This window comes from Enhydra lutris, unplaced genomic scaffold (genome assembly GCF_002288905.1).
Source record: "Enhydra lutris kenyoni isolate GAN:26980312 unplaced genomic scaffold, ASM228890v2 scaffoldscaffold77, whole genome shotgun sequence".
Lineage (NCBI taxonomy): Eukaryota > Metazoa > Chordata > Mammalia > Carnivora > Mustelidae > Enhydra > Enhydra lutris.
In genome coordinates this window covers 4,894,892-4,920,078 of record NW_019154161.1, presented here as the reverse complement: position 1 = coordinate 4,920,078, position 25,187 = coordinate 4,894,892, and the positions used below count along the sequence as shown (strand labels likewise).

Genomic DNA, 25,187 nt, shown 5'->3' with positions numbered 1-25,187 from the left:
AGCCATGGCTCTGGGGCTACAGCGTGCCAGGTACTGGGGTTCGGGGCAGGAATGATGGGAAGCGGGGGGCTATCCTTGCAGGGACCCCCGAGCCGGGGGGGATGCACGGGGCAAGCCGAGGAGGCCCCGGGCCGCGCGGTTGGAGGTACTTGCCCGCCGCACCCACCATCCTACCGGACTGCGGGCGAGGAGGGTTCCCCAAGTCCCCGGCTGCCCCGCCCCGCCCCTTTAGCCTGGAGTGACTTCGGGGTGGTGATCCCCAATTTCCTGCTGCTCGGGGTTCGCTTTCCCTCCAGGTTAGGGCCCCTACGGAATTGGGGGTGCTTGTGTTCGAGTAGTTCCCGGGCTTCTGAGGAAGGCATTCTCCTTCCACGTATTGAACCTACCGGCCTCCGAATTCCCAGCATTGAGGTTGTTCCTTGCTACGGGACCCGGGGATCCTAGGGTATATGGGGTGCCCCCAGACTAAGCTTTCACAGATCCAGGGAGTCCCTTGGAATGGGAAGTCAGATTCAAGAGTTCAAGAGCAGAGAGAGCCCTTATGATTGGATGGTCCCTGACAGACTTTCAAACATTGGGTCCCCTAGAAATAAGTAGAGGGGGTCACCTTTCAGCAGCTGCCTGGGACCTTTCCCAGGGACCTTTCTGTACCCTTTTGAAAGGGAGACTCACCCCTTTCAATAACAGAGAAACAGCCTGACCGACTTCCCAGGTCTAGCCCCTTATCTTCCTCTCCACCCCCACTCAGTGCCTGTGACTGTGGACAGGGCCACACCATCCAAGCCTTATTTGGGGAATCCCCCAGGGAGGGTGCTGTACCGGATTCAGTGCAAGCTCTGATGGGAGCACGCCCTGCCTAAGTGTTCAGCTGGGTCCTCCTGGCGGGAGGGTAGGTTTCTGTGATCACCGCCCAGCAGGTGCAGAGCTGCTGAGTGCTCTGGGTCCAACGCCAAGGGGTCTATCTGGACATGTTTTCTTGAGGCCCTGGAAAAATCTTACAGACCCTTGGTTTCCCTTGTCCAATCTGAGGCATCCAGGAAACCTCACCCCCTTCCCTCCTCCCTGGCTTCCCAGGTCTGATTGGATCTGTCCACACCCTCATGTTTTTGCCCCCCCCCCCCCACTGCTGTTCGCCCCTTCAGTTCTATTCCAGTCTCTGGCTCTGGGCCTGCCAGGGAACTCCATCCCACCCCTTCTGGGCCAGCCTCAGCCCAGCCCCTCCCAGCGCCCCCTCCTGGCTAGGTGGGGGCCCCTCTTGGCTGAGCTGGGGCGCTCCCCCCTCCCCACCAAGGCCAGCCCTTTCCTGTGGTGTCATCCCAGTGCTGCGCACCACCCACTCATAACTCGCACCCGGATCCCGGCCGCGCTCCGTCCCCTCCTGCACCCCTAGGATGGCACTTGGGCCAAAGGGGGCCTGGGTGATGGTGAGTGGGCCCCCGTACTGCCTCACCCCCTTCCCTTCTTCCAACTCAGGCTTCCTGCCATCCCACCCCAGGCAGGGATGTTCTTGGGAAGTCCCTGATGGGTGTAAGGGCCTCGGTGCCCCCCGGATCAGAGGGTTCCAAGGGAAGATAGGACTCAGGGTACAGGCACCCTACTGGGTTACCATGTCCTTGGGAATGAGCAGAGTCCTCCTGACTGACCCTACCCCAACTCCTTTCCCAAACCCTGCCTCTGGCCTCGCAGTGCCCAGAGAGGTCCCTGCCCAGACACAACCTAAGGCCCCCTAGATCCTTTACACTTTTTTCAAGACCCCCACTACCCAGCTCAGTGTCAGAAGAGAGAGGGCCAGGAGCAGCCCTGACTATGGCTCTGCGTCTTCCTACTTTCTCCTTGCCTTTGCTCTCGGGTGGCAATTTCTGCAGAGGTGGGCTTCTCTGTCTCTTGGTTTGGCCGGGGCTGGGGGGAGGCCACCGGGCCCCAGCCCCCATTCCCAGGCCTCACCCTGGGGCCTCCAAGGCCCCAGCCCCACCCCCTGTTCTCTGCTGGAACACAGGGGAAGGGTGGCAGGGTTCCAGCTGCACGTCCCAACCTGGGCAGTGTGCCAGGGGGCTGGACCAGGGCTGGGCATGGGGCCAGCCAGGGAGACTGGCCAGCTGGGGAAATCCGGAGGTAGCAGAGGTGGGACACGGGAAGGCACTGAGGCTACTGGGCAAAGGAGGGACAGGGCAGGGGCTCCTGGGGTGGACATGCCCTCTGAGGCATGACATTTAAGCGCACAGGCCCTAAAGTCATGTTCAGATCCCAGCTCATCCATCTGCTTCTGGAATGTGTGGCCTGGGGCCCCTGACTGCCTCTCTGAGCCTCAGTGACATATCCTGGAAAATGGTGATGGTGGGGGGGAATCATACCACCCCTTCCCTGCACCACATCAAAATAAGGAGCAGTGAGGGAACTGATCTTTGGGGGGCAGGATACCCCACAGGTCACAACAAACTGTGTTTAAGTCAGACAGCGTTCTGGGTAGAAGTAGATGCTCCGTGGGACTCACTTGAGATTGGTGGACCACAGCTGCCATGTGGTGGCGGCCCTGATTACCAGCGGGGTAACTTGGGCCAGTGAGGCCATTGCTCAGAGCCTGGGGTTCAGGCCCTGTGAAAGGGAGATCATTTTTCCTGCTGCATCGGGCCATTGGGAGGATTTAAGGGGGTCTCTGGCTCCTTGAGTGCTCAGTGCCGCAAAGCGAGCGGGATTACTCTCATGACACTTGGGTCTACTTCCAAGGTGCTTGTGTAAAGGTCGTGTGTGTGATGGCACACAGACCAGACCACGGGGTTCCCACCAAAGCCCATGCATCTCTCCAGTGTGCAGGAGACTCCAGAGCCTTCCATTCCCGATGTGGACAAAAAGGGAGTAATCAGAAGTGTAGCCCTCTCATGGCACTCATCGATGGCCAGGCCCTGTTCTAAGTCCTTGATGTATATGAATTCGTGTAATTTTTACAACAACCCCGTGGGGTCGTGTTGTTATGCTCAGGGAGGGCCTGCGGTTTGTCCCAGAGTTAAACAGCTCATACATGGTGGAGCCAAGACACTGGACCTCTGCTCCGGTCGAGCTCGTCCCTACTCCATTTAGCTCCTCCGTGTAATGAAAGGCCAGAGACCCAGGCGTCTCTGAAGCCAGCTGAAGCCAGCGAAAGGCCCACACTTCCTCTCAGAAGAACGTCCGGAGATCAGGCGGGGAGCTGGAAGGAGGGTCCCGCTGCCGCCACCAGCTGGCTCCTTCTATGGAGGGAGAAGTCTGCCACGGAGAGGATTACAGAGCCCAGCTGCCTGGGAGGTGGGGGGGCTGGCCCCACCCCCATTCCCGTTCCCACTCCCTCTCCCTCTGTCTGGGCCCCCGGCTCCGGTGAGGCCCGCCCACCCCCACCCTCTGGGCAGGAAGACAAACAGGGCTGCAACAGAACAGGACAGGACGGAATGTCCTCTGGGCAGAGCAGGACTGGAGGCCCCCGCCTCCCACCAGCTAGCAGGGAGGGGATGGGGTTGACCGCTGGCTCCCTCCACCCCTCCACCCAGCCTGCCCCCCTCTGTGCCTCCCACTGGATGCAGGGAGTTTTTTCCCTCTAGGGCCTGACAGGACAACCCCTCGCTCTCCAATTCGCTCTCCCAATCGTGCCCATGGGTGGGGCTGCAGGTCTGCTTGGGGCCCTGAGGTTGATGCCATCCCCAGGAGTGGCCTCTGGTTTTGGAAGGGACAGCCTCTCTTCCTAGAGTTCTGCTTCCCCGGAGTGGGTCACAAGGAAGGAATCAGAGAGAAGGCTTTGGAACCCCACTGCCTGAGTTCACATCCTGGCCAGTTAGTTACTAGCTTTGTGACTTTTTGTGCAAAGGACTTTACCTTTCAGAGCCCCGGTGTCCCCTTTGTGAAGTGGAAATTTAAGGTGCCTCCTGGGATTGAGTGAGTGCACATAGGTGAAGTACTTAGAACAGTGCCAGACGCACGCTCAGCAGTTCATAACTTGTTATTAATGGTTTTATCAATATTATAAATATAAAGAAGATTATGCAGACTGTACTATATATAATATACTCCAATTTTTTTTTTCTTTCAAAAACTGTGTTGTTTGGATTCAGACATTTAAGACAGGGAGAATCACTAACCTGGAGATAAACCCAGGGCCATAGAACAGAGAAGGCTGAAGAGTTCAGGCAGACCACAGTCCAAACGTGGCCTCACTCCTTAGGGGCAAACACTGCAACCTCTCTGTGCCTTGGTTTCCTCATATGTTCAATGGGCTAACGTCATTACCTTCTTGCTGGGGTTGTCTGAGCTCTTAGTGGGTTTAATGTGAGTTACTCACTTGGCACAGGGAAGAAGCTGGATACGTGGCAGATATTTCTGACAAAACAATACTCATCCTTCAAACTCCACCCCCACCTCATCCCACCCGTAGAAGTCAGGTATTTGAAGCGGATTGAAGGGTAGGGGTTAGTGGTTAGCTGTTGGCTCGGCAGAACACTGCGGTTGGTTTGCTATGTCACATCAGCAGGGCCCCTGTTGGTGGGTCGTTGGACTTTGAGATCTGTGTTCTAAGATTCTGAGGATTCAGCTCAGCTGAGGAGGGGAAAGGGCAGGAGAGGGGGTTCAGGGAGGCTAGAGGGCAGGGGGCCCGGAGGCTTCTGACATCTTCATGATCCCTCCCTTCCCTGGCTTGGGGCCAGCTCTGCCAGCCCCCTCCCAGCAAGAGGCCTCCCGGTCTCCCAGGCGTCCCCAGCCCAGGGAACAAACAGCAGATAAGTCAGGGAGGGGACAGCGGCCCTGGGCACACCTCAGAGAGTGAGGCGCTGGGGGCAGCATGGGCTGGCGCAGGGACAGATAAAATCCGCGACTAGGAGCTGCCCCAGAGTATAACCCTCGCAGGCCCAGAGAGCTCCGGGAACTCGCCCGGGCCACACAGCGAGACGTGCACGGTCGCGGCCCTGCCCTCTTTGAGCCCGGGGCCCCATGTGGCAGTGCCCCACGTGCATGTCCCATCCAACTCTTTCCCTTCCGGGGGCGCCGCCAGTGAACGCTGCCGATGTCCGCAGGTCGAGCACCGAGCTGCGCAAGGAAAAGTCCCGGGATGCGGCCCGCAGCCGGCGCAGCCAGGAGACCGAGGTGCTGTACCAGCTGGCGCACACGCTGCCCTTCGCGCGCGGAGTCAGCGCCCACCTGGACAAGGCCTCCATCATGCGCCTCACCATCAGCTACCTGCGCATGCACCGCCTCTGCGCCGCAGGTGAGCCCCGCCCCCGGGGGCGCCCACTTGGGCAAGGCCCCAACCCCTAACGTCTTCCCGGCGGAGGGGGCCCCCTTCCCGCACGAGGCCCCGCCCCCTCCTGAGTCGATCACGTGTGCGGTCCCGCCCCTTGGGAAGCCCCACCTCCTTCGAGTTGGAATTCTAAGGAATAGGAGGCCATCGAACTCCCTTGGGAGCTTCAACCCTTAGGATTTGGCCCCCAGGAAGACTTTCTTGCGATAAATATCCCTGGGAGGCTTAGCTGCCCAATTTTTAATGACCACCTGAGAGCGTGCCCTCCCTAGCTCCTTAGGTCCATCGCCCCTCCCCTCAGAGCTGTCCTCTTGAATTCCCACCCAGTTAGAATTCTACCCTGCAGGGGGGTCTGAGAGAGAGAGAGAGAGAGACACACACACACACACACACCCCCACCCACCCTTGGAATCTCCAGGACCCTGAAAACATTTTATTTACGAGGAATGTGGAGCCATCTTCTGGCAGGCTCTGCCCCTGAGACTTCCTTCCCTGCCCTGTAGAATTTTACTTCTCTGGGAGGCTCTGCCCTTTTAGAATCCTCGTCACCTGGGAGTCCCTGCTTCTTTAGAATTCTGCCCATCTACAAGGCCCCAAGAATTCTGAAATTCTGAAGCCCTGGGAGGCCTTCCCCACCCCCGTTTAGAATTCTGACTCCCTCTAGTCAGAATTTTAACCTTAAATTTTGACCCCTAGGGATCCCATCCTTTTAAAAGTCTGCCTGGCCTCCTAGGAGACCACTCCCCCACCTTTGAATTCGATTCTTGTGGGAGACCCCCACCTCCTTAGAATTCTGTGCCCCTGGGAAAACCCTGCCCCCTTCCTTGGGACTCCCAAACCACGGGCATATATTCTTGCTCACCTGGGGGCACCTGTAAATTCTTCAGAGTGAGGGAAGGCAAAGGGAGGCTAGCCAGGGTGGCCCCGTGGCTGGCTGACTAGAGAACCCCCTCTGCCCTGGCCCGGACACCAGGGGAGTGGAACCAGGTGGGAGCAGGGGGCGAAGCTCTGGATGCCTGCTACCTGAAGGCCCTGGAGGGCTTCGTCATGGTGCTCACTGCCGAGGGAGACATGGCTTACCTGTCGGAGAATGTCAGCAAACACCTGGGCCTCAGTCAGGTGAGAGGAGCTGCTTGCTTTGTGCCTGGGCCCGTGCAGGTGATGCCGGGATACGGAGGTGACTGCGACTGGCCTAGCCCTGTCTTTACAGGGCTCCCAGCACAGAGGGGAGACAGATGTGTCACCCGACGGGAAGCTGCAGAAGGGTCAGGGCAGGGATGGGACAGCCTAGGGGGCCATGTGAGCCAGGGAAAGGGGGTTGCCTGAGACAGCCTCAGGGGGCGTTGAGAACTTTCTAGAAAAGAAGACATCTGAGCCGAAACCTTAATGAAGGACTTAGCCAGTCAGAAGGTTTGGGGAATGGATGGGAACAGTGAAGACTGGGAATGCGTATGTCTGAGGGAACAGAATATGCAAAGACCCAGAGGTGAGATAAAACAGCATTGGAGTGTGGGGGGGGATTAAAGATGTTTATCCTGGCTCAGTGCGGATTGCAGTGGGAAAGGTGAGAGAAAAAGGTCTAGAGAGGTCAACAGAGCTGGATAATTTAGGGCCAAATTAAGTTTATTGCCAGGGCACTAGGGAACCATAGATGGATTTTCAGTGGGGGAGAGGCTGTGAGAGAGGCAGAATTGGATTTACCATTGGAAAAGCGCCCCCCCCCCCAACTTGGTGCACACAGAATTAGAGTTGGAGGGGATGAGACTGGAGGCTGAGGGTCCATCCACAGGGAGGGGTGCAGGGCCCTGGATGGGAGGAGTATGAGCAGGGGTCTGGGGACGAGAAGGCAGGACACACAGGTGAGAACTGATTTCAGCTAACCCATACAGCATGCCCCACAGGACAGTTACTGTTTTTTTTTTCTATTTCACATAAATAGGCTCCACAGTTGTCATCTGTTCCTTTCTCCCGCCTTGTTATCCTGCTCCTGGTACCAATTTCTCTGTTAGCTTGAGCTCTTCTCAGGTTCAGAGAGGGGAATGTCCCAAGGCCCCAAAGCTAGGAAGTGGCAGACCAGGATTTGAATCTAGCTGGAGGAAGTGCTGTCAGAGGAGAGCGAGCCCTCTTCCCCGAGTCAGCACCACTATTGGACTGGGAGCTGTGTGGGTCCCCTTCCATCGGAGTCCCCTCCCGCCAGCACCATGCCCATTTCTGGAACTGAAATAACTTGTCAAATCTTTGGCTTGGCAACCAGATGGGATTTGAATGGGGTCTCACCTCAGGACCTTTGCACTTGCTGTTCCCTCTTCCAGAACACTCCAGAGAGCCACAGGACCACCTCACTGGCTTGGTTCAGCGATTTGTTTCAGTGTCCCCTCAAGACATGGGCTCTGACTATGGTGTCTAAGATAGCATGCTGTCATTTCATGGCCTTATTCCAGTTTTTTTCCTATTATGTACATATTATTTTATGTCTGTGTTTTGTTTAATTGGTTTCCTTATTGACCACCTGCCCTGCCAGCCAGTAAGCTCTGAGAGGCAGGGATTTTTCCTGTGTGGTCATAGCTTTGCCCACCCATCTGGAAGAGGGCCTGGCTATAGCAGGTGCTAAAGAGAGGGTTGCTTAGTGAGTGTGTAAGTGAATGAATGAATGAACAAACGAACAAACTAGTGAAGTAATCCAGGCTTATAAATCAGGGCAGGGATGGCGAGGCTGAGGAAGGAGGACTCGGTGAAAGTGCTCTAACCCCCAGACTGCCCCTGCTTCCCTCCCTGGCAGCTGGAGCTCATTGGACACAGTATCTTTGATTTCATCCATCCCTGTGACCAAGAGGAGCTACAGGACGCCCTGACCCCCCGGCAGAGTGAGTCCCTTAGAGGCCTCTGACTCCGGTTATAAAAGCTGCGGCTCCCCCTTTCCCTCAGCGTGTCCCCTCCTCCTCTGGAGGACTGGACTGAGGAAGCTGGAAGGAGGGGCCGTGGTCCTGCCCTGGGGGCTCTGAAAGAGCATTGCCCCCCCCCCCAGGCCCTCCTGTTCCAGGTCTCCGCTCTGGGAATGAGGCTGGCGGGGCGCTGGAGGGAACTGGGAACTGTCCAGAGCCACCTGGTGCCCTGCTCACCCCCCTCCCCGGGGCCCTCCCCAGGCCTGTCCAAAAAGAAGCCGGAGGCCCCCACCGAGCGCTGCTTCTCCTTGCGTATGAAGAGCACCCTCACCGGCCGCGGGCGCACCCTCAACCTCAAGGCGGCCACCTGGAAGGTGGGTCCGGGGTTTCTCCTTCTCAGCTCCCGGTGGGGTCCCCAGAGACCTACCTCCCAGCTCCACGGGAGCCCCAGGCCCACATGCTTCCCCACCTTGCCCCCCCTCACCCCAACCAGGTGCTGCACTGCTCTGGACACATGAGGGCCTACAAACCCCCTGCACAGACATCCCCAGCAGGAAGCCCCAACTTGGAGCCCCCCCTGCAATGCCTGGTGCTCATCTGTGAAGCCATCCCCCACCCAGGCAGCCTGGAGCCCCCACTGGGCCAGGGGGCGTTCCTCAGCCGCCACAGCCTGGACATGAAGTTCACCTACTGTGATGAGAGGTGGGCAGCGGCCCCGCTGCACCCCACCCCTCCATTGGCTTGGCTCTTCCTCTTCCTTTCTGCCTCTGGGTCCCTCCCTGGTTTTTCTCTTGCCCCCCAGTTCTCCCTCTGGTCCATCTCCGTCTCTCTCTGATGCCATCTATCTCTGTCTTGTGTGGCTGTCCATCTCGGCATTCTCTGTGGGTCTTTTTGCCTTGGGTTCTCTTCCTGTCCCCTTTGAGTCTTCGTTACTCCCTCCCTGTCCTTCTGTTGCTTTCCTTAAACGAGTCAGTGCACCTAAAGCAGTTAGCACAGTGCCCAACATGGAAGGACCCTTCATGTTCCTGCATCTTCCCTCCTTCCCTCGCCCTGAAGTTGTGCTTGGGCATGGCAAGTCTGGGCTTGGTTTTAAAGCCTAGCTGTGTGCCCTTGGCCAAACGTGGGCCCCTCTCTGTGCTGTGCTCTCCTGGTCTGTCCTAGGGAGTGGTACCAGAACCTCCTTAGAGCAGCTGTTTTTTTTTTTTTCCCAAAGATTTTATTTATTTATTTGACGGACAGAGATCATAAGTAGGCAGAGAGGCAGGCACAGAGGAGGAAGCAGGCTCCCTGCCGAGCAGAGAGCCAGATGAGGGGCTTGATCCCAGGACCCTGGGATCATGACCTGAGCTGAAGGCAGAGGCTTTAACCCACTGAGCCACCCAGGCGCCCCTTACAGCAGCTGTTCTGACAATGCACTAGTGCATTGCCTGGTGCAGAACGCCATAGAGGTATATTAAACCAAAAAACAAAACAAAACAAAACAAAAAATTTTATTATTTATTAAGTGGGGCTTGAACCCATAACCCTGAGATCAAGAGTCACATGTTCCACCTACTGAGCCGGCCAGGCACCCCGGAAGTGTATATTTTTAATCATTATCATCATTATTACGTTTTATTTTATTCATTTCTTCCTATTTCTCTTTTTCTGATTTTCTTCCTTCTCTTCTCTTACCTGGTCCTTTTCTCTCCTCCTTTGCTTTACTCATCCCATCCCCCTCACCCCCGTCCATTTCCTGCTGCTGCCGTAACTTCCCCACAAGCCACGGGGCTCAACACAACACACATTCACCATCTCAGAGCTCTGGAGGCCAGAAGCCTGACATGAGTCCGGTGGAGCTAAAGTCAGGGGCCGCATTCCTCTGGAGTCACTTTGCTTTAAACACTTCTGGAATCTTTCTACATTCCTTGGTTTGGAGCCCCTTTCTCCATCTTCAAAACACATGGCCCCGCCATCTGCCTCCATCAGAACAGAACAGAACCTGTCCTGTTCTCCGTATTTCTCTATAAGGGCCCCCATTGCCACACAGGGCCCACCAGGCTGGTCCACGTGAAGTTCCACATCTCAAGACCCCGCCCTTAATCAGCCCTGCGGGGTCCCCTTTGCCCTGTGAGGTCGCAGTTATCACAGGTCCCCGGGATTAGGAGGCAGACCTCTCTGGGGGCTGGGGCCGTTATTCAGCCTATCATAATCCCTTTTCTGTTTCTTACTCTCCCTTTCCCTCTGTTACCACCTTATCTGTCTCTGTCCTGCTGACTTCATCCCCCTGTCCCCCCCCCACCCTCCACCTCAGCCAGTCGAACTGACCAGGTCCCACTGCCCCCACCCCAGGATCGCGGAGGTCGCCGGCTACAGCCCCAGTGACCTGATCGGCTGCTCGGCCTACGAGTACATTCACGCTCTGGACTCGGATGCCGTTGGCCAGAGCATCCACACCTGTACGTAGGACCTCCTGGCACTCTGAAACAGGCCCCCCTAGCCCCCCATGCCCCGACACCAGCTCCCTACGCCCCATGTCCCAAGGAACCTTCTCTTCCCTGGTCCCCTCATACCCAAGCCCCTGTCCCCAGTGCCTTTTCTTCCCATCTGCCCCTTCTGTGGCCCTGACCCGTCCTGCATCCCCTTCCCCAGTGCTGAGCAAGGGCCAGGCAGTAACGGGGCAGTATCGCTTCCTGGCCCGGAGTGGTGGCTATCTGTGGACCCAGACCCAGGCCACAGTGGTTTCAGGGGGCCGGGGTCCCCAGTCTGAGAGTATCGTCTGCGTCCACTTCCTGATCAGGTAAGTGGGAGGGGGTGTGCAGTGCGTGGGTCTGGTCTGCATGGGTGTGAGAGGCATGTGTGTGTGCACATGAGGGTGAGAACAAGTGCTCACATGTCTGTGTCTGCAGACCACGTGTGACCGAATGCACACAGGTGTGCCTGCACGTACACACACAGGCGTGGGTGTGTGCACACCCACGCACGTGTGCATGCTGTTCACTGAAATTGAGAAGGGCTCCATACTCAAATTAAAGTAAGAAATCTAGCAGAATCGTGGGGGCTCTTTTGCTTTTTAAAATATTGAAGTGTAATCTACATATAATAAATTCACTTTTTGGTCTATGCTACTATGAGTTTTGACAAAGGCGTGGGATTATGGAGTCACTTCCACAGTCAAGCTACAGAGAATCACCCAAAAACATTCTGCCATAGTGAATCCCAGTGCACCCCACCCCACACCAGTCCCTGGCAACCACCGAGCTGCCCTCTGACCTTTAGCATTTTGCCCTTTCCAGAATGTTCCGTTCAAAGAATCCCGCAGGATGGAGCCTTTTGAGTCTGGCTTCTTTTACTTAGCATAACATATTTAAAGTGTATCTGTGCTGTGTGGGGGGGGGGGGTCGCTCCTTTTTAATGCTGAGTGGTGTCCTCTGGTATGAATATGAACAGACCAGAGTCTGTTTGTCCATTTGCCTTTGGAGGACACTTGGGCTGGTTCCTATTTCGGGTGATGACAAAAAAAGCTACTGTAAACATTCTCATGGAAGCTTTTGTGAATCATGTTTTCATTTCCCTTGGGTAAACACCTAGGCATGGTCTGTGTGTATTTAACTTCATAAGAAACTCCCAGGTCATTTTCCCAAAAGGCTGCACCATTTTGCCTTTGCACCAGCAATAGTGAGTAAGGGTTCCCGCCTGCCAGCATTCTGTGTCCTCTGTTTTTGTCTTCTTTGGTTTTAATTTTAACCATTCTAATGGATGCGCTGGGGTAAAATCACAGGCTCTCCTCCACTGAGTTCAGCATATTAGAAGTTTTTCACCATGACAACATTGTGACGAGGGGCAGCAAATTAGCACAGAAGACAGAGAGAATTACAGGTCTTCTTTGAAAATTCTCTTCCAGGACATGCTCTCAATTTCTAAAGCCTTATGGGTTTCCCTACATCTTTCTGGTCAAGAACAGATTCTCTTAGGAAATGGAAGTGGGGAGGGGCACCTGGGTGGCTCCAGTCGCTTAAGCGTCTGGCTCTTGGTCTCAGGTCAGGTTTTGATCTCACCATCTGGAGTTCAAGCCCCGTGAGAAAAACAAGACTAATTATCTGTGGAATGTTCTCACTTTAACACCTTTCCCAATCAGAGCCTTTGAATTACTTGTCCATGTGGCAAGAGGCCTCGCCATTGTCGCCATTGTCGCTGCGAAAGAGAGGGGACCTGCCCCTCCCTCTTCTGGAAACTCCTTTTGCTCATTGTGAAGATTTGCCTTTCTATGGCCAGGCCCTGTGGTTTCAGTCTTCTGTACTCTAAGCAAAGAGCAGACCCGGAGAGTTCACTTTTCTCGGCAGAGATGGGAGAGGAGGGAATGGCTTACCTAATTCCAGTGAAATAAGGAGCTTATGGTATTAATTGTCCTTGTTCTGTGTAGGTGTTGTGTGGTGGGCAGTTGTGTGGCTGTCTCTGTGTGCTCAGGTGCTTATACTTTGTGGTATAAAAACCCTCCCCTCCCAGACCCAAGCCTTCCTCCATTGCAGTGAGCAATTGCTTTGTAAGAATAAAACTCATTTACATGGGGCCCTACTGAATCTTCAGCACCTAGAACAGCGCCTGGCACCTAGTAGTTGTTCGGGAATCCCAGATACTTAGGTAGCGCTCCCCAGGTACCGGCTCAGTTCTATGCCTTTTATGTGTATTAGCCCACTTAAGCCTCCTAACAACCTGGGGAGGAGGTATTATTATTTTTTTGATTCTATTTATCTGAGAGAGAGAACATGAGCAGCAGGGAGGAGTTGGGGCTGGGGGGAGAAGTAGACTTTCCGATGAGCAGGGAGCCTGATGCGGGACTAGATCCCAGGACCCAGAGATCATGATCTGAGTTGAAGGTTGGCGCTTAACTGACCGAGCCACTCAGGGACCCAGGAGGAGGTATTATTATATTGCCTCTTTACAGAAGAGGAAAATGAGGCACAGAGAGGTTCAGCCACAGACTCGAGGTCACACACACTTCATCCGTGTGTTCTTAATTACACAGAGTGGCAAGGCCGGTTGACCCCAGACCACTGACTACAGAGCCGTTGCTCTTTGCCACCAGACAGTACTAGTTGTCTAGGACATGTTTATGGGATGAACGAATGCAGAATATGCACGTGTGAGCGCGAGAGTACAGATTGTGCATGCACGTCTGTCTGGGTATATACCTGTTTCTGTGTTCCTGTGTGTGCGCGTGTGAACCGTGCGTATACATGTGGGACATGGACAGGCTTGTGTTTTTCAAAGGGGTTGGTGTGGCTTTGGTCCAGCCTAAACTGGGGTGTGTCCAGCCCAGAAGGGGTTTGGTGAGGGTGGGGAAGGGGCGTAGCTTCTCAAAGAGCTGGTGGGGGGATCACCCATGTGCCATCCTGGGTATTGTTATGTAAATGAGACGAGGGCCCTGGTTTCAGCCCCCCCTGACTGATTCTCCAAAAGCCGATTGGACTGAGAACATTTGGGTTGTCTCAGCAGCTAGAGACTGGGGGGAAGGGAGGCACCAGGGACATAAGAAGGATATATTTATAAATCCATTCCCTTGAATATGAAAAATGTCTATGAATAGAGACTTCATAAATAAAATCTTATTCACTAAAATATATCCTTCTGAATTCTTCATATTTGGTAATGTAAGAGTGTTAAATATATATACTTTATCAATCATTATAAGAATATGTTTATAAGTAAATATAAAGAGAATATTTTGTTCTTATGCCTTTTGACTCTCCCCTTCTCTGTCCCTTGTTTTCCCCCCACACGTTTCCCCTCTCTACCCAAGCTGTGCTAAATGCCAACTCTTTTTTTTTTTCTTCTGTCTCCTTCCACAGAGAGAGCTTGGGAAGACACACATAACTTTATTTTAAATGCTATTATGATAAAAAGCATTCAACCAAAATTAAATCCAAAAAAGAAACGCATATATGCGGCAAATTATTTTTTGCACAATGTCTTCCTGCCCTGACCAAGATCACCTCCTGTGGCGGGACATCATCTAAGGGGGCTGCCTGGGCCAGGGCCCAAGGACCCTCTCTGACTTCTGTTCCCCTTTTTGCCCTATACCCCAGCCGGGTGGAAGAGACTGGAGTGGTGCTGTCCCTGGAGCAGACAGAGAGACACTCTCGCAGACCCGTTCAGCGGGGCACCCCTTCCCAGAAGGATGCCCCTAATTTCCGGGACAGCCTTGGTATGGGGCAGGGCTGGGGCTGGGAGGGGTTGTGGCCCCAGGACGGTTGAGGGAAAAGCCCAAATGCCTTAAGAAGGGCTCACCAGGCCCTGCGTGACCTGACTCCTGCCTCCCTCCCCTTCTCACTCACCCTCTGAGCACACCAGCTCCCTTAGTGCTCTTGGAACATGCTAGACTCTCATGCCTCAGGGCCTGTGCACTGGCGGCTCCCTCTGCCCAGAATGCTCTTCTTTCTTCGGTCCTTCTACTTCTGTGTCCCTGGGATGATCGCTTCAGTTGACGCTCCGAATCCTGCTGTGGCTCCCCACTGCCCCCACCCTTCCGCTGGTTCCCTGCTCCCACTTCACTGCTCACTGGCATCCGATAATCATCCTCCTGGGGCTCCTTTCTCCCTCTTCTTTCTCCCCCACCTGACCCCCCCCCAATCCTGGGCGAGCTTTTCTTCCTAATGGCTCCTCAAGGCCGTCTCCTTCTCCAAGCTGTTGCTGGCAGTCCATGCTCCTGGGTATGGTGTGGGGTCACTGATAGCCTTTACTTTTCTGCCTCAGAACTCAACTCCAGGGACCTTAGAACCTCCTTGGGGGCCTGGGGCCTGTCTTTTCTCCTAATATGCAAGTCCCCCCCAATATGCAAGCACCCCCCACGCCGCGTCCAGAGCGGAATGGCTGATTGCTGTTCTGTGCCTCTGGAGAAGAATCGGGTCAGGCATGTGCTTTGGTCTAGCCGCGTTGATTTTAGATATTAAAACATTTCCCCATCTTTGGGCAATTGCTATTATCCCAAGCCTACTGTGTGCCTCCCACCCCACATTGGCCCTTGTAGGACCCTCCAGGGTCTCCCCACGATCTAGCAACTGAAGGGATAGAGCAGCGGTTCCCCAAACTCAGTTCCTCAGTGCTGTGAGCAGCCTCCACCCTGATCGGTTATGGAAAATGCCAGCGAGGCTCCCTGGATTGGTGGGGAGGACTCTGCCCCTCAGCCCTGTGTCCTCCCCATCTGTGTGTCCCGTAGATGCCTCTGGTCCCCGGATCCTGGCCTTCCTGCACCCTCCTGCACTGAGCGAGGCCACCCTGGCTGCTGACCCCCGGCGCTTCTGCAGCCCCGACCTCCGTCGCCTCCTGGCACCCATCCTGGACGGGACTTCAGGAGCCACCACCCCCAGTGCACCCCCAGCCACACGGCGGCCCCAAAGTCCTCTTCCGGTAAGCAGTCCCTTCCAAGTAAACCCTCCGCACTCAGGCTGCTTTGGCCTTTGGCTTGAATTTGTTCTTCTCTGGGCCTGAGTTTCTCCCTCTGTGCAGTGGGAAGGTTGGGGTGAGATGGGGTTCCTTTAAGGCCTAGATCCCAGATTCTTCAACTGTGATCTGGACCAAAACCTGGGCTGTTTGGGACTGGCACGGGTGACCCTCCCTCCTTGCTTATGACCAATCATCCAGGAGCTCAAAGAGTCAAGAATGTCTGATGTCTTAAATGACAGAGACCAGGAGTCAAATCCTGAATCTGCCACTTCCCAGCTGCGTTTCCCTGGACACGTGGGCCCTGAGTGTCTTCATCTATAAAACTAGGATCATAGCAAGTAGTCATCTCAGTGATTGCTGGGAGGGTTCATTGAGATCATTCACGGGAAGCACTTGGTAGACCCCTGATACCCTGTAGGTGCTATATATACCACAGAAGCTACTTTTTGTTTACTTGAGTTCAGATAGTGTGACCGTTGACTCAGGGGCCCATGTTATCTGCTGTTGACTCTCCTCGTCCTTCCCCAGCCGCCCTTCCCCCAAGATCTTTTCTCCACCAGAGAAATAAGACTGTGGCCTGTGACCTTTACACCTGGGCTAGCGGACTCTGCATCATTCGACCCAGACTCCAGACTCCCAAGAGGGCCTGAGTATCTTGGCCTTGGGCTTTGGTCTTTGAATCTCTGAGTTTTTCATGTCAATCCATCCCTGGCCACTTCCATCTTCGAAACACCCAGGTCCAGAATTCATTTGCTTTTGCCGTTTGACCCCCTTGGTGTCCCAGCTGTGTGACATTTAACCCTCACTGCTGCCCCTGATCTCAAATGTCCAGACTGTCTTGCTGTTAACACTTCCTAGACTCCAGATTTCCTTAAGCGTCTGCTCTCTCCCCACAGGCTGATCTCCCAGATGGACCACACTTGAACATGGAGAACACACACAAACTCGTGGCCTCAGGGAAGGACCTTGAGTCTGTGGAGTCGGATCTAGATGTAGCTCAGGTAAGGGCTGGCCTGGAAGGAATAAACATTACCTCTGTGCTCTGGGGGCTGACATAACTGAGCTTTAGAGAGGGTGGTAGCGTGGTTGAGGGGACCACTGGATGGATGGATGATAGAAAGGCCATTGTATTCTTTAGGTGAATGACGTTGGATAGATGGATGGGTGATGGTTAGATGGATGGATGGATGGATGGATGGATGGATGGACGGATGGACCACTATATTCATTAGGTGGATTATGGGGGATAGATGGATGGGTGATGGTTAGACAGATGGATGGATGGATAATGGATGTTTGGATGGGTAGTTAGATAGGCCACTGGTTCATTGGGTAGATGATGGGTGGATGGATAATGTTTGGATGATTGAGCAGCTAGATGAATGGCAGTGATATGATGTAGTAGTTTTCTGTTGCTCCAAAACAAATCACCAAACTGAGTACCTTGAAACAACTAACATTTATTGTGTCACACCATTTCTGAGATTCAGGAATCTGGGAGCAGCTCAGCTGGATGGTTTTTTATAAGTCTTTTGTGAGGCTGAAGTCAAGCTTTCCATTAGGGGTACAGTTGTGTGGGGCTAGAGGATCCACATCCAAACTCACACACATCGTTGTTGATAGGCATCAGTCCCTCACTGGCTCTGGCTCGAGGCCTCAGTTGCTTACCACGTAGGCTCTCTGGCTTCCCTCAAAGGCAGGGAACCCAAGAGATAATGAGAGAGTGAGCCCAGACAGAAAATGCAGTATTTTATAAACGAATCTCAGAAGCAACACACCATCACTTCACGATTATATCGGTCATACAGACCAACCCTGATACAATGCAGAAGGCATCTGCATACACCAGAAGGCAAAGATCATTGGGGACCCCGATAATTCGTGCCCCGCCCTCATGGAAAATGCACTCACCCACCCCCAAGTGCCCCCAAAGTCTCTTCCCATGACAGTATCATCCCAACATCTGGAAGCTTGTCACCTGCTCGGGTCTGGGCATGGTGAAGCTCTCCCTCTGTTGGCCCGTGAACCAAAGAGACAAGTGATGCACCAGCCACATGCCCCACAAAAAGTGGTGGGCCAGGCACAGAGTAAGGCCATGTATTCCCTGTTCAAAAAGAGGAAGAGGACTGGAGCGCATACAGGAGTCACTAGTCCCAGGAGTTCTGAAATCCAGTTGAGCAACTATGAGAAGTTCCTTGATCAGAACTCACCCCTACTACTTCCTAGGGCCTTTCTCCATGGTTCTTGGCTCCGCTGTCTAGATGCTGGGCTCCTCACTTGGAGTCCTCCTTGCTGTTTCATAAGGGGTAACATGTGTTTGCAGCTGAGAGGGTTTTCCTGACCTGCTTTCTCACTAGGGAACTTTGGTGGCTCAAAGGTCTCTTTTCATTTAGTTCCATCTCTGTCCCCTCCAGTCCAAGCTGACAACGTTTCTCTTTATATAATCATCTTTTTTAAAAAAATGTGTGGGTCTTGCATGAATCTCTTTGGAGTTCACTCCTTTAGACAAAAGTAAAGCCCACGATCTCTTCAAGATAAGCCCTTCTTTACTTTGGGCTTTTGCTGAGATGTTGAGTAACAGTGCCCAGAAATCTAACAGACGCCCCATTGTCTGACTGAGAAAATCTGTGAGGCACATCCTTAAACTCCAGAGCGCTGTTGTCTGACTGAGGGATATTCTAGGCAACGCCTTTGATCTTTCTGAAGTCTTAACAAAGAATTTTTTAGTCATACCCCCTGGGCTTCATCTTTAGACCAGGCCCTCCCAAGAGCGCTCTTCCCTGCTCAATTTTAGCATGCCTTGCCATCTGGGGAGTTCCCAGGCTCAGCCAAACCCAAGGTGAAGGCCACAGTCCTCCTGTCTGCCAAGTCTGTCCAAGACTTCTAACATTAGCTGCAAGCTCGTTGGCTGTGGTGCCCAGGGCCGCCCTCACTACAGACCAGCCACCTACAAATGCAGAGATTCCCATGAGTCCCTCAGTCTCCGTAATTTGCTGGCAGTAGCTCTAGAACTTAGGACAGCACTGGACTTAAAATGATAGTTATTACTTCAAAAGAATATGATAGCCAAATGAAGAGATGCACAGTGTGGAATCTGGGACTGGGAGGGTCCCAAATGCAAACCTTTCATGACCCCGGGGACATGTCATGCTCCCAGCAGCATGGCATACTGCCGCACCAGCAAGCTCATCCAAGCTGTGGTGTCTAGAGGTTTTTTTTTTTTTTTTTTTTTAAGATTTATTATTTATTTGAGAGAGAGAGAGAGCGTGAGCAGGGGGAGGGGCAGAGGGAGAGACTATCCAAGCAGATTTCCGCTGAACTCAGAGCCTAACATGGGGCTCAATCCCTGAGATCATCACCTGAGCCGAAACCAAAGAGGCAGACACAACCCTACTGAGCCAGCCAGGTGCCCCAGGTGTCCAGAGTTTTCACCGAAGGGGCATTATGTAGGCACTACTGAATTATTGCCCATGTAGTTAACCTTGATCTTCATCTCTACCTCCCCAACACACACACACTTCCCCCGGAGGTGAGGTTGATCTCACAGGGCCCTGACCCTCTCATCGCATGGTTGGCCGTTGGGCATGGCCAGCCTCCAGCCTGAGTCATCTCGTTGGCATACAGTGTCCGGCGTGGCCCCAGGGGCTCACCATGAGGAGCAGAGACACTCCTGTCACTCAGGAAGTCCCGAGGAGCCAGGGCAAAGGCCACACCTCATTTTGGGTAAAATTAATTCTTCACTTCACAGGGAAGTTGAGAATCTTCCAGACCTTCAAGTCCCCTTCAGCTCCTTCATGTGTAGCCTTTCTCCTTTAGCTCCTTTCTCCTCTTGTCTTTACTCTAAGGGCAAGAAGAAATCAGGCAGCCGTTCAGCACTGGGGCTGGGACGCTCATAGCTGGATGGCCCAGCTCACTAGTTACCTGTTCCAAGTTCCACAAAACCACAGGTGACACTAAACTGTAGCCACCACACAAAAGCCCCCTTTCCTCGGGCTTCCGGTCATACGTTCCTCACATCCCTTTATGCCCTTCCTGGCCAGCTCCTCATGCCTTACGTGTCCACTAATTGTTTGCTCAAGGCAGTCTAGGCTCCAACAGCCTCTTCAGAGCCCTTCCGGCCCCCGCCCACTGCCCAGTGCCAAAGCCACCCCGCATTTCAGGCTTTCGTCAGGGCAGCACCCCACTCTCAGGACGAAGATCTCACCTGTCATTTGTGGGTAACTCATTCCCCTAGAGCATGTACAACCTCACGTAATTTCTGGGGATCAGGGGCCTGGGGGCCACTTAGCGGGCTGGCCTTTGCTCTGAGGTCACAGTCAAGATGTCATCACCCAGGGCTCCCGTCACTGGAAGGCTTGAAAGGGACCAGAGGATGCACTTCCAAGATGGCCGACTCGTCCACTGGTAGGACGTCTCCGTTTCTTGCCATGGGAGCCTCTCTGTAGGGCTTCCCCCACAGCACATGACCCCAGAGAGTCTGCAGCAAAAACAGAAGCCACGGTCTCTTTATAACCTGATGTTGGGAGTCCCACATTATCATCCCCTTGAAATCCTATTGTGCCCAGATCAACCCTTGTCCCTGCAGTAGGGACTACACGAGGGCGCAAACAGCAAGAGGCGAGGCTCCTTGGGAGCCATCTTGGTGACTGGCTGCCACAGAGTCCCTCCACCCATTTTACAGATAAGCAAAGCGAAGTTCAGACTCTTGACCTCGGGCGCCCGGCTCAGAGACGGCGGAGCTGGGAGTCCAGCTCAGGCCCACCTGAGGCCGAGCCCTTGCTTTTAACCTCCTCCTGCCTCCCGCAGGACGTCGATGGTCTGGATCTGGAGATGCTGGCCCCCTACATCTCCATGGATGATGACTTCCAGCTCAGCTCCAGCGAGCAGCGGCCCAGGGCCTTCCACAGACCTCCAGGCGCTGTCCCCCGGCCTCGTGCTCGGAGCTTCCATGGCCTGTCGCCCCCAGCCCCCGAGCCCTCCCTGCTGCCCCGCTGGGGAAGTGACCCTCGGCTGAGCTGCTCCAGCCCTTCCAGAGGGGACCCCTTGGCGCCCTCCCCCACGGCTGGGGCTCGGAAGAGGTGAGCCGCAGTAGAGGGAGGATATAAAGGGAGTGAACCGCCCCCCGCCCCCCGTCTTGCTCCTGCCTCCTGTTTCAGCCCCATCCCGCTTCATTCCTCCTCTGACCTCTGCTCCGGCCAGGCCCTCGGTGTCTGCTGCCCGTGCCAGTTTGTTCCAACCTCCGTCTTTGTCTTGGCTGTGCCCGGCTGGAGTGCCCTCCACTCTTCTCCTCGTTTATCCACATCCCACCAGTCCACCAGGGCCCTCTCCTTTAGAACATATTTATATCTGGCCTCGTCACAATTTTTGTCACAGTTAAGAGGACATGGCAACAGTGTCAAAAAAACTGTCTAGAACCAAGTTTCCTAACGCCTTTGAGAATCTGTTGAAAGCTATGGACTCTTTCCCAAGAACATTTACACATACATACGCATGCACAGTTTTGCATAGAATTTCAGAGGGTCTACGTTCTCTTTCCAGAGACGTTAAATTACTAATGCTCAAGCTTCTGCTCTCCACATGGCAGGCGGGCGCCCATTTAGTGTCCAGAATGGTCCCTTTACTGTCTGTGTGAGGTTTTATGGATACATCTCATTATTTCCCAAAGCTCTCAGCTCGATGCTGGATATACAGTGGGTATCTAATAAAGACTTATAGAATGAGGGAGGGAGGGAATGGATGAATATGGTAGGTGGATGGATGGATGGTAAGTGGGTGGGTGGATGGCCGGATGGATGGACGGGTAGATGGGTGGATGGACGATTGGTGGATGGCAGGATGGCCGGATTGATGGGTGGATGAATGGACGATGGGCAGAAGGACGGGTGAATGTGTGAGTAAAGGAATAAACAGGCACTTGGGAGAGTGAACGAGTACTCATCATCTGCTTACAGTGGGCCCACACCTGCTCGGGTTTGTCGTGTGCTGAGATTCTGACCTGTTTCCCTCCAGGACCCTGGCTCGGAGTGCAGAGGACGAAGCCGAGGGCGTGGAGCTGTTAGGAGTGAGACCCCCCAAATGGTCCCCCAGCCCAGAAGCCGAAAACTTCCTGCTGCCTCCCCTCAGCCTGGTATGTTGGGGGATTCGTGGGATTCTCTGGCCCTCAGAACCTAGTGGGCTTAAACCTAGTGTTTTACGGGTGGGAAGACCAGAGAGGGGAAGAGGCTGACTGAAGGTCAAATGGAAGGTCAGTCATCTGGGTGAGGCTAGGACCCTGATTGCTAGCTCAGGTCATGGTATGAAAGGGCTCTGCAAATTTATGTGAGTTGGTGAGTTCTAAGCAGAAAAATGACGCAGGGTAAAGGGGAGAAACGACAAAGGTTAGTATGTATAGAAACTTCTCCCGTGGGCCTCCCTTGGATTATTAGTGTAGCATTCAGAGTCCAGACAACAGTCAGACTGACTTGGGGTCAAGTCCCAGGTCTGCCACCTCGTAACTGTGAGACTTTGGGCAGGTGATGGGACTGCCATGAACCTCAGTTTCCTCATCTGGGAAGTGGGATGGTGACATCTCACAGGACTCACGAGAGGCAAGTGAAAACAGGCCGGTCCTTAGTGGCTGTCAATAAATGATATAAAAACAACGAAGCAAAGGCACGACCCCCCCTGCCTCCTTCCCCCAGCTCCCTGCTTCCATCTTGCCCCTGCTGTCCTTTCTGCACGACGGCAACCAGGACGCCCTTCCCAAACCCGGGCTAGGCTGCGGCCCTGCCACCAGCCTCCCCCAGCACCTTCCGTGGCTCTCCGCCTCCTCACTCGGAGCAGGGGTTTGAACACGAGAGCTGTGGGCAGTACCCACAGCTGATAGTTGCCAAGTGCCTACCTCGCGGCAGACGATGCACGGTATTTCTTGCGTGATTACATTTTGCTGAATCCTCACGACTGCTCTTAAGATATTGTCGCCATGACCGTTATGCTTTGCATTCACATTTGCACACGAGAGGACGAGCAGCTGCCCGGGTCAGAGTCTGGGCAGGAAGCAGCATGCTCATATCAGGGCACGAGGAGCATTTGAAAGCAGGACCACCGGGAGAGGGACACTGACGATCATGACCGTGATCGTGGCAGCTTTGTGTGTCTCCTGCAGAGCTTCCTTCTGGCCGGAGGGCCAGCCCCAGGGAGCCAGCAGGACGCCAGCACCCACCTCCTGGGACTGCGTGAGCCCCTGCGTGAGTAGCACCACCCTGGGTCCCTCTGTCCGCGAGGAGGTGCCCCAGATGGTTGAGAGGGGAGAGGTGGGGCAACCCAGAAGGTGGGAGGGGGGCGCTGTGGCTGGATCTGACCTTGGTAAAGACAGACAGCCCTTCCCTGTTCTCAGTGGCACTGAGGGGGGAAAGAGAGGCCCCCAGGGAGGCAGGGGCTTGCCAGAGGTGTCCCTTGGGGTGGAAGCTGAGCCCAGGCCCACGCTGGGCCTCCCAAAGTCTGTGTCTGATTTCGCTTTGGGCCTGCCCTGCCTTGGTCATTCCCAGCTGTGTGGCTTTGGGAAATAGTTAGGATCCATTATAGTAGTTCTTACACTTAAGGAGATGTTTTCAGGATCTGTGGAGGGGCAGCACAGGAGAGCTTAGCTCAAGACTGGATTGGCAGTAAATGTTCAAGAAATGTCTGCCTTCATGTGACGCTGGTGTGGCAGCCCCTCCACAGAGTGAGACCACTGCTGGGCTCATTTAGCTTCCCGTCCTCCCCTTCCAGCACAATCGTCAGTAGCCAGAGCTCCACTCCAAACCTCCACACGTCAGCTAGGGGATCTTCCCAAAGCGCGATTCTGACCCTGGCCTCCCTCTGCTCCCACCTCATCCATGGCTCCCTAGTGCCCTTCTGAGAAAGAGCAAGCTCCTCACTTTATACTCTAGCCTCTGGGCGTCTGATCACTGCCTCCTCTCAGACCACACTCAGCTCCACATCCTCTGTTCCAGCCACGGTTACGGTCTTCTGGTTCATTCTGTCCCTCATACATGTGACAAAGATTTACCGAACACACAGTCAATGCCAAGCACTGTCCTAGGAGCTGGAGACACAACTGTGAACAAAACCAGAAATCCCTGCTGTCGCAGGGCTGACATTGTAGTGGGGACACAATCCAGAATAAAGACACAAATACAAGAAGGGGTGCGAGAGAGGAAGATGAGTGCTTCTGGGAAAATAATAATGCATGCAAAGGGAAAGGGAACTTGGGGTGGGGGGATTTCAATTTTAAGTAGTACAATTAAGAGTGGTCTCATTGAGAAGATGACATTTGAGCAAAGACCTGAAGGAAGTGAGGGAGTGAGCCGTGACAGTTTCTGAGGGAGGAGCATTCCAGGCAGAGGTAATAGTAAAGGCAAAGGTCCTGAGGTGGGAGTATATCTTAGTTGGGGGACAACAAGGCCAGTATAGCTGCAGCAGAGAGGAGAAGGGTGAGGGGCTGATTGTGGGGGGACTCTATAGGCTTTGTGCTGACTTTGACGTAATCTCCCTAGAGGAGACGGCCTCAGGACCTTTGCATATGCTGATCCTTCTGCCTGAATGCTTTTCCTCCTATTCTTTGCTTAATTAATTAAAGCATCCTTTAGATCTCAGATCAAATATTACCCCTTCCACGAAGCTCTCCCTCACTTCCTAAGTTCATGGCTCATAACACTCATCCTAGAACATATTTATGTGGGTGTTGATGTCATTATTTGATTTTTGGCTGTCCTCTCCCTGTGGGTGTGAGCTATGTGAGGGCAGGGGCCAGGCTTGTCTTGTCATGGCCCTACTCTCCTGTCTCTGGGAGGCAGGGCAGTGGCTGGGCACAGAGCAGGGGCTCAGTACATATTTGTAAAGGAAGAGCTAATATTTATTTAGCACTCACTCTGTGCCAGGTTTCGTGCAAAACCTACCGTGTACATGACAGAACTGATGCCCCTCCCTGGAACCCAGGGCAGGGAATTTTGTCTGTCCTGTTAACTGCTGTGGCCCCTGTGCCTGGCACACAGCAGGTGCTCCGTATTTTCTGACTGGGTAAATTCTCACGAGTGGGGTAGGTCTAGGTCTCCCTGTTTCCTGGGTAAATAGCAAGAGCTCACTTGCTGAGCGCTCACCAATACTATTGTTCAAAGCACTCTACGTGGATTCATTCATTTCCTTCCCACAGCAGCCCTGGAAAGGAAGTATTTTTGGCTCCTTTTACATATGAGGTAGCCCAGGCACAGAGAGGGGGAAGTCACCTGCCTCAGATCACACAGCAAGTAAAGAGCAGAGCCTGGATTCAAACTCAGGCCGCATCTGGCTCCAGCCTTTGTAACTACTGCCTTAAACATCCTGAGCACCTTGAGGTTCAGAGAATAGAACTTGCCCAAGATTTTACTATGATCTGAATCCAGGCATGCCTGTCTTATCACCCACACTTTTAACGGTCAGGAGGGGAAGATGGGTTTGGGTGGGTAGTAATTCCCCCCTGGTTGATCTTCTGTCTTCCCCCCACAGGCCTGGGCCCCTCGCTGCTCTCTCTCTACCCGGATGAGGACACAGCCGAGCCCAGGAGCCACTTCCAGCCAGCAGCAGGCTTGGCCCAGGCCAACTGAGCCAGCCCCTCTCCCTTCTACTCCCCA

At 54.0% G+C, this 25,187-nt stretch overlaps 1 protein-coding gene across 2 annotated transcripts; it reads left to right on the top strand.

Moving 5' to 3' along the window:
- Positions 1 to 4: 4 nt before the first annotated feature.
- On the top strand, positions 5 to 25,187 carry LOC111160743 (hypoxia inducible factor 3 alpha subunit). Of its 2 annotated transcripts, XM_022524071.1 has the most exons (15): positions 5 to 30; positions 5,031 to 5,221; positions 6,228 to 6,373; positions 8,034 to 8,118; positions 8,398 to 8,510; positions 8,630 to 8,838; positions 10,468 to 10,574; positions 10,768 to 10,915; positions 14,202 to 14,320; positions 15,332 to 15,522; positions 16,455 to 16,559; positions 20,365 to 20,636; positions 21,568 to 21,685; positions 22,703 to 22,784; positions 25,063 to 25,187. In XM_022524071.1, the coding sequence occupies exons 1-15, from the start codon at positions 5 to 7 to the stop codon at positions 25,158 to 25,160; spliced, it is 2,010 nt and encodes a 669-aa protein (XP_022379779.1). In that variant the 3' UTR covers positions 25,161 to 25,187. The 2 variants fall into 2 exon arrangements, with proteins under 2 accessions (XP_022379779.1, XP_022379780.1); XM_022524072.1 differs by lacking the exons at positions 5 to 30; positions 6,228 to 6,373 and having other exon boundaries at positions 5,066 to 5,221.

Excerpts from the sequence above, each read along its gene's own strand:
- LOC111160743 (XM_022524071.1), top strand. The coding sequence starts at position 5 with ATGGCTCTGGGGCTACAGCGTGCCAG. Across the intron at positions 31-5,030 it reads CTGGGGCTACAGCGTGCCAG|GTCGAGCACCGAGCTGCGCA; the intron begins GTACTGGGGTTC and ends CGATGTCCGCAG. Across the intron at positions 22,785-25,062 it reads GGGACTGCGTGAGCCCCTGC|GCCTGGGCCCCTCGCTGCTC; the intron begins GTGAGTAGCACC and ends TTCCCCCCACAG.